Raw genomic sequence first — 7,945 nt, 5'->3', positions numbered from 1 at the left:
CAGTCTCGAGTGGTCTCCTACTGCTTGAAACGGAAAATAGTTCCCTTGGAGGTTCAGTCATTATTCGGTGTTCTGCAGCCATCTTGGGGGCACGTCAGGCGCGTCTGCAAGATACTCAAGTCTGAGTTGGCGTCAGTCCTGTGTTTTGTGTGCCTTCTGTGTCCCCGTTTCTTGCGCCATACCAGTTTTTATTTCATCATGAACCAACTCGCCCAAACTAGAGTTTTACTTGACCATGTTAGGTGAGATGCATGAAGCTCGAATCTCACGCGCTTATCAATAATCTTCCTCACTGAGAGGAACGCCTGGGACCACGTCTGCTCTCCGCGGGCCGTACCTTTTGCAACAGGCAGTCAATTGCTCTGTCCAGAAGCCGCCTGCTGGACAGCCATGGCGTACGTCCGGCGGGTTTTGTAGCGTCGCTCCGGCACTGGGGGTGGCGGTGGAGGGATACTGGGTGGTGGTGTTGACGGGGCCGCGTCTCCCGAGCGGCGCCCAGGAATTTTGCTGCGTGGCACGAACGGGGTCGGCTGCCAATGGTGAAGCGGGTAGTTGAGCTCCGCTTTGAAGTGTTGGGCCAGCAAGCCGACGCCCTCAAAACTGGTGTGCAGTCCGTCCACAGCGAGGAAGCGCCACAGAGGCAACAATGCAAAACCGTGTTCGATGTATCGCACACCGGGGCCGAGTTCTCTGCGCCTGCATAGCTGACGAACTCCGGTCTTGAATTTGGACAACTGGATGTTGAACCATCTCACGAAGCGGTGATTTGATCCTCTGCTTCGGCGATTCGGAGCACGGGAAAGAGGAAGGCTGACGCCTATCTTCTTAATAGCCGGTCGGTTCTGGCGAATCTCTTCAATGAGTAGTGTCAGTCTCTCCAGAGACGAAGACGACCCATTTCTTGCGATGTCAACTGTCCCGACGTGTACGATCAGGGTGTTCACGCTCGCAGGGACGTACTGCAGCAGCATGGGGACGTCAGCATACGTGGCGCCACAGTAAGAGATGAAGCAGGGGGCCTCTGGGTCACTTGGCGTGAAGTGGTTGTGTACGTAATTAGTAAGGGAGTCACTGATGTTGGCACTGTTGATCGGATGCCTTGGATAATGACGAATCAGACGCTCTGTCGTTGGATTCCTGGTAGCGATGTTGAGAAATTGTATTCAGTTTTGGTTCCAATGGCCCAGTTTACTAGTTTAGGTACAGTATTACGACAAACGCGACTGTTCTTTTAACGTTTATTTTGCCAACAGTTTCGGGAATGGTATTCCCTTCGTCAAGGCAGGCTTACAATGAATCCGTTTCGTCAATATAAGGACACAGGACAAGCGAGGAGGTATAATCTCCGCCCTCTAAACAAACTTGAGAATGAGGGCAGGGGACCGTATAATAGGCAGCACGACAAGTCTCACACGGGCCGCGGCTGAACAGCAACCAGAAAAACAAACGGGGAGGTGGAAATGGTAAAGTAGTAACAAAGAACGAGCCTGAAGAGCACAGCGATAGAAGGGGCAAAAGAGCGTTAAACCCGGCTCTCGGCGCACACGGAAGCCGCTACCCCCCCTCCCCCCCTTCCAATACGCGCACACCCCCGCAAGACGCCGCCTGGTCCGAGCGGGCGGCCCGTATCAGGTATCCTGAGACGCTTGCAAGGGACGCGTTCGAGAGACGGCCAACACTTACTTGTTAACCGCTGCAACGGCAACTTGCGACTGTGCCCTCTGCGTATTTTTGCTTCATTTCGTCGCTTTGCTCTCCTGTCGGGCCTTTCTACCAGACAATCTGGCTCCCCTTTTCCCATAAATATACTAGGCTGTCCAAACCCGTGTCCCGCAGTGAGTTTCCCGTGAAAAAACAGCGTCCGTCGGGTAAAATACTGAGCCAGCCCGAGCGCGTAATGGGAAGGCAAAGATGAATTTTGGGGAACGAAACAAAAGAAGGGAAGAGCAGAAAAAGATTAGCTCTAAAAATGTTTAAAGAAAATGTAACACAAAAATTGTTAACGCACACACAGGAAGAGAAAAGAGAAAAAGAGAAAAAGTACTGATTAAATGTGGCGCCAAACAAGTATGACATGGTGAGAGCACTTTGATAAAGTTTGGCGCAGTGCATGTGGTTTCGAGATTTGGATATCTAGTGAAGCAGCGCAACGGCACAAGACCAAGGGAAGAAGAGGACAAACACAGCGCTGAACACCAACTCCATCCGAAACGCACCCGCCGGCATCTGGCTCATCAGCCCGTCGGGACACGCGCCCCACCACCGCCAGCAGTTCCGGTGGCCCCAACCCAGGCCCAACAGCACACTTTGGGCCAAGGCGCAGGACTCGCCGAACATCCTCCGGAATGCAAACTCCATCCACACTGTGCAGCCGGTCGGGCATCCCTCCAGGCCCTCCCGGGACAAGCCCTCGGAGGCCTGGGAGAAGCTGCCGCCACAATAACTCGGTGGTGGCACTGATGATGCGGCCAATTCGGCGCCACTGCCGCATCCAGACACCCGGCCCGCCGCTGAACTGCAGAAGAAGCCCCAGATGATCCATGAACAGCCTCACCTGTCGTTGCCATTTGCGTCTCGGATGGAGCCGATGTTCAGCGCCGTGCCTGTCCTCTTCCTCCCTTGGTCCTGTGCCGTTGCGCTGCCTCACTAGATATGTCAGAGCAACTCGCCCACCAGTTCTTGCTGTACAACTTTATTTCTTGTACAAGGGGCTCTATCTATTCGTGCTCTGTTGTTGAACCGTCCCATTTCGTCCCAGCCATTGCTAATGCGTCATGCAAATCGCGAATGCTTGGTTTCTGCATTCGAAAGCCGATCCTTCCTCCTGAAGTGCTGGCGTTGTTTGGAGGCTTTTTGCCTTCTGTTAGCCACGGCATGAGGATGTGCAAATTTCTAAGGACCGAATGGCAACGACAAGTGAGGCTGTGCAAGGATCATCCAAAGCTTCTTCCACAGTTCCGCAGCGAGCCGGGCGCCTGGACACGGCAGCGGCACGGAACCAGCCGCATCATCAACAGCACCACCGAGCCCCCGCGGCAGCAGCCTCTCCCAAGCCTCCGAGGGCCCGTCCCAAGAAACCCTGGAGGGATGCCCAACCAACGGCACAATGCGGATGGAGTCCACATTCCGGAGGATGCCCAACGAGTCCCACGCACCGGCGCAAAGTGCGCTGCTGAGCCTAAGTTGAGGATACCTGAACCACTGGCAATGGCAAGGCGAGCGCCCCGACGAGCCGATGAACCAGATGCCAGCAGGTGCGTCCCGGATGGAGCCGATGCTCAGCGCTGTGTTCGTCCTCCTCTGCCCCCGGTCCCGCGCCGTTGCGCTGCTTCACTACATATGTCAGACCAACTCGCCCACCAGTTCATGTAGTAGAGATTTGGATGTACGCGCAGGTTAAATCATTCCGATATTATCGAGTTGAGTCGATGTTGGTGTAAGTAGATAACAAATGACAAGGAATATGTAGAAAAATGAAAATAGAAATGTCATGGAGATTATAAAATTGAGCACAAGAAGTTATACAAAGGTTAACAAATTAAAAATAATAATAATAATACATGTCTACGGAAAACGCGAAAGGTCTGCGGCCCGCGGAGCTGCCGCGTGGTCCCAATGGTCTAGGTGATAGATCAAAATTGTCTATTTGGGATGGAACGTGGATGCTGGCAGGAGGTTGGACAAAAAAGTACTCAGGAAATAAACATCTAGATTCCCTGCCATTTCAAAGTGTGTCTGCAGTTGTCAAGTTCCGGCGTATTCTGATAATAACGCTGTCCAAGGCCTATGTCCGGCGGAATTTCCTACGTTGGCTCCTTTAAGCAGGAAAGTCTCCCGGGAGTAGCGTTCAAGCCATGAGAGAACGTGCCGAATTTATGAATGAATATGTAATATGTGTTAGGGAACCCGGACTGGAGAAGGATTACACGGATGTTTTCAAAACTGTGCAGGGGCAGACGCAGGTGCCTAGAAAGGGGCAAGTTGGGCAGGAATGACGCAGGCGCTTTGTGGTTGTAGAAGCGGAAACGGAATGTTGTCTTGGTCTGACCAATGTACTCCTCCCCACACACCTCGCATTGCAGTTTGTAGATAACATTGCTCGAATCGCAGTCGAGGTCTTCATTTATGTGAAACGTAAAGCCATCGGATTTGGATTTTGCCAGTTTGGTGTCGGAAATGTGCGGACACACCTTGCAACGGGGTTTTCCGCATGGGTGGCATCCACCTCGGGCAGCGGTCTTCTTTGTTTTCGCGTTGACAAGCAAGTCTCTCAAGTTCTTGTCCCTGCGGTAAACCACTCGGGGTGGTTCCTTGAATATTAGTTCCTTGAATATTAGTGACAGCCTATTACTCTGTCTGATTATATTAAAATGACGGCTTAGTATGTTGTTTACCCTGGGAGCAGTTGCGGAGTAAGTAAGGATTAGGTTTGTTTTGCTGTCTTTTTTCACCTTGTTCTCTGCCAAAATGGAAGAACGGTCTAGGCTGCGAGCGCGTTGAATCGCGTCTTGGACTATTTCCCCCGGGTATTTTTGTCGTGACAAAGCGTCCTTGAGAGTCCCCGTATGCTGGTCAAATTCCTCTGTTGTAGAACATATTCTTCGGTATCTGTGAGCCTGAGAATATGGAATACTTGTTTTGCAGTGCTTCGGATGGCTACTGTGAAAAGGGAGATATTGCTGCCTATCCGTTGGTTTTCTGTATAGGGTAGTCGAAAGGCAGTTGCCGTCTACCGATATTTCCACGTCTAGAAAGTTAATCTTTGAGTCGGAGATACTGTGGGTAAACCTAATGGAGGGATGCAGGGTATTAAAGTGCGCAATAAAGTCCAGCAGGCTCGCTTCATCATGTTCCCATACAAGAAAGATGTCGTCTAGGAAACGCTTGTAGAAAAATGTTTTTTTTTTTACTGTTCCTCAAGAAAGGGAATTTCTAGTGACGCCATAAAGATGCTGGCATAGCTAGGGGCCATTTTTGTGCCCATCGCAGTACCGCTTGTTTGGAGGTAGTGTTCGCCATCAAATTCAAAATTGTTGGAAGTTAGGACCAGTTCAAGAAGGACAGAAAGGGTTCCACCGTCCAAATCAACCAAAGAGTTAGAGCTTTCGAATGCTGCCAGCGTTGCTGCTATGCCGTCTGCGGCGGAATATTTGTACAGGGAGCAAACATCCATGGTCGCCAGAAGGCTTCCTGTGGGGATGGTCAAGTTTGAAATCTCCGGAAGGAAATGGCTTGTGTCTTTGATGTACGAGGTAAAACGGGGAGGGATGTCCTTGATGAGAAAACTAATGAAATGTTACATGTTCTCCGTCACTGCCCCGTTGCTGGACACAATTGGACGGCCAGGATGGTTAACTTTATGTATTTTAGGGAGGAGATAAAACCGGCCTGGAGCTGGATTGCTCGGCGACATTGATTTTAACATTTCCTGAGCTCAGGCTATTTGACTCTACTTCGGAGCCTGCCCCTCGACCAGTCATGCAAGGCGCCGCGTACTACACCGTCCAGAACCCACGCTACCAAAGTCATTTCACGGTACTCAGCTGGAGGACGTGGAAGATTGGCTCCTCCAATTTGAACGTGTCGCAGCGTTTAATCAATGGGATGACGCCGCCAAGCTGAGGAACGTTTTCTTAAGCTTGGAGGACGGTGCTGGTACGTGGTCCGAAAACCATGAGGACACTCTTGTATCGTGGCATGAGTTCCTATGTCAACTGATCGCCGCGTACGTCAGCGCTGATCGTCGGGAGCGAGCTGAACGCGCCCTGCAGTCCCGCGTGCAAATGCGCGACGAAATGGCTACCTACGATGTACGCCGAAGACATGACGCGTCTCTTCCGATGGGCTGACCCAGCCATGTCGGAAGCCAAAAAGCTGCGCCACCTAATGCGTGGTGTTAAAGAAGAGCTTTTCGCCGGCCTCGCGCGCCGCCCTCAAGCAGTGTTGTCGAGTTTCTAGCAGAGGCTGTCACGATGGAGCCGGTCCTCCGGCAGCGTTCCACCGCGTACGACCGGCCAGTCCTTGCTGCTTCTGTTACGGAGTCTATCCCGGAGTTCAACAGCAATACCGACTTCCTCTATGACATGATCCGCGCAGTCCTCCGTGACGAGCTAGAGAAGATCTGTGGCACGCCGCAGCCAACGGCCAGCTCCCTTATGGGCGTTATCAGCGAAGAGGTTGCAACAAACTATCAGGCCTCAGTTACTACGCGGCGAACAACAGCCCATACAGACCGACTACTACCGCCCAACGTACGCTGAAGCTCTGCGACGCCCTGCCCCAAATCCAGCGGCATTTCCACAACCAATCCAGACAGACTACTGCTGCCCGACATATGCTGACGCTATACGATGGCCTGCCCCAGATCCAGCTGCATTTTTTCAAACCCCTCACGACGTCCCGCTACCCTCCGTGCAGCCAGTGCAGCACATCCCGAGTGATTGACGATCTCTGCGCAGAGCGGAGGTCTGGTGTGGCCCTGACCGACGGTGTTTATGCTTACATTGTGGGGAGCTCATTCACATGTTCCGTCGGTGCCCATATTGAGAGCTTGGCCTGCAGGGATTTTCCTGCGATGCGCCAAGACCCCCGTTTGTCCAAAGGCCCCCTGATATTGAAGGGTACGTGACCCACCAACCCCTGTGGTCCATGGCGCGCAGTCACTCCCAGTCACCGTCACCTCACCGATCACCATTTCCACGGAACGCACAGAACTTCTCGCGAGCGACGGTGGACCGCTGGCCCCAGCACACGCCGGGAAAACTGAAGACAGCGATCTCCGGCGGCGTGGTTGCTGCATATCGACGCTGTAAAGACCCCCTGACGACGCCGACATCCGATGATAGAGCTTTGACGACGTCGACGACAGCGGGTGAAGTAAAGGACCGATTCTCACTGGACATACCCGTGCTTCTCGACGGTCACAGCATTAGCGCGTTGGTGGACACAGGAGCGGAATTTTCAATTATTACTTGCAAATTGGCAGCGCTTCTAAAGAAAGTAACTACTCCCTGCTCTGGCGTGCAGATCCGGATGGCGGGGGGCCATATCATTACTCGGCTTGGACAGTGCGCGGCTAGGGTCCTGATCACCGACTCGACGTTCATAGTTAGCTGCCTGGTGCTCCACGACTGTTCTCGTGACCTGATTTTGGGCGTAGATTTTCTCCGTGAGAATGGTGCCATTATCGACCTGCGGAACAGAACTGTTACGTTTTCTACAGCGAAAGCCGACAACACCTCCGACGTTCGTCAACGCAGCTCCGCCCTTCGCATTTCGACTGAGACTGTTTTGATCCCGCCGCACACCAGTGTTTTTGCAAGCGTCGAATGCGATAATGGGCTACGTGACGGACCTGCAGTCGCCGAGGGCAACCTTTCCTTGCTGTTGACACACGACATTTGCTCGGCCCGAAGCCTTGTCCACCTCCATAACGGTCGGTCGGAGCTCTTGATTATTAATTTTGCGAACGAACCTCGTCGCCTTTTCCGAGCTACTGCCATCGCGTGGGCAGACCAATTGGCAGATGATACTGAGTGCTTTGCGTCCGAGGCCATGGTACATCCGGACACGTACCTGGATCGTATCGATATTAGCTCCGGGCTATCAGCGACTCAACAGCGCGACCTGCGCGCCCTACTGCTCCAATACAAAACCTGCTTCGCATCCTCCTCGAAACTGCGGCAAATGGCGGTCATGAAGCATCAGATCATCACTTCTGATGATGCTCGCCCCATATGACACCAGCCGTACCGCATTTCCTCGAAGGAAAGCGACGCCATCCAAACGCAGGTGACGGAGACGCTTACAGACGGCATTATTCAGCCTTCTAAGAGCCCGTGGTCGTCGCCTGTTGCTCTGGTAAAGAAGAAGGATGGGACATTGCGCTTTTGCGTTGATTACCGTAAGCTGAACGCCATAACGAGAAAGGACGTCTACCCGCTGC

General features: G+C 52.8%; 2 protein-coding genes across 2 annotated transcripts; one reads left to right on the top strand and one right to left on the bottom strand.

Annotated features, from left to right (window-relative positions):
- Nucleotides 1-353: 353 nt before the first annotated feature.
- Nucleotides 354-2,383, bottom strand: LOC149345742 (uncharacterized). The gene is made up of 2 exons (XM_089541190.1): nt 2,217-2,383; nt 354-1,137 (listed from the first exon to the last, which is right to left on the bottom strand). The coding sequence occupies exons 1-2, from the start codon at nt 2,381-2,383 to the stop codon at nt 354-356; spliced, it is 951 nt and encodes a 316-aa protein (XP_089397316.1).
- A 491-nt stretch (nt 2,384-2,874) lies between these two features.
- On the top strand, nt 2,875-7,740 carry LOC149345741 (uncharacterized). The gene is made up of 2 exons (XM_089541189.1): nt 2,875-3,254; nt 6,603-7,740. Exons 1-2 carry the CDS (start codon nt 2,875-2,877, stop codon nt 7,738-7,740), a joined length of 1,518 nt encoding a protein of 505 aa, XP_089397315.1.
- Nucleotides 7,741-7,945: the final 205 nt, after the last annotated feature.

Source organism: Amblyomma mixtum, chromosome 4 (assembly GCF_055824585.1).
Source record: "Amblyomma mixtum isolate Tamu chromosome 4, ASM5582458v1, whole genome shotgun sequence".
NCBI lineage: Eukaryota > Metazoa > Arthropoda > Arachnida > Ixodida > Ixodidae > Amblyomma > Amblyomma mixtum.
Note: the sequence above shows the minus strand (reverse complement) of the source record. Positions and strands in the feature narration are given on the sequence as shown.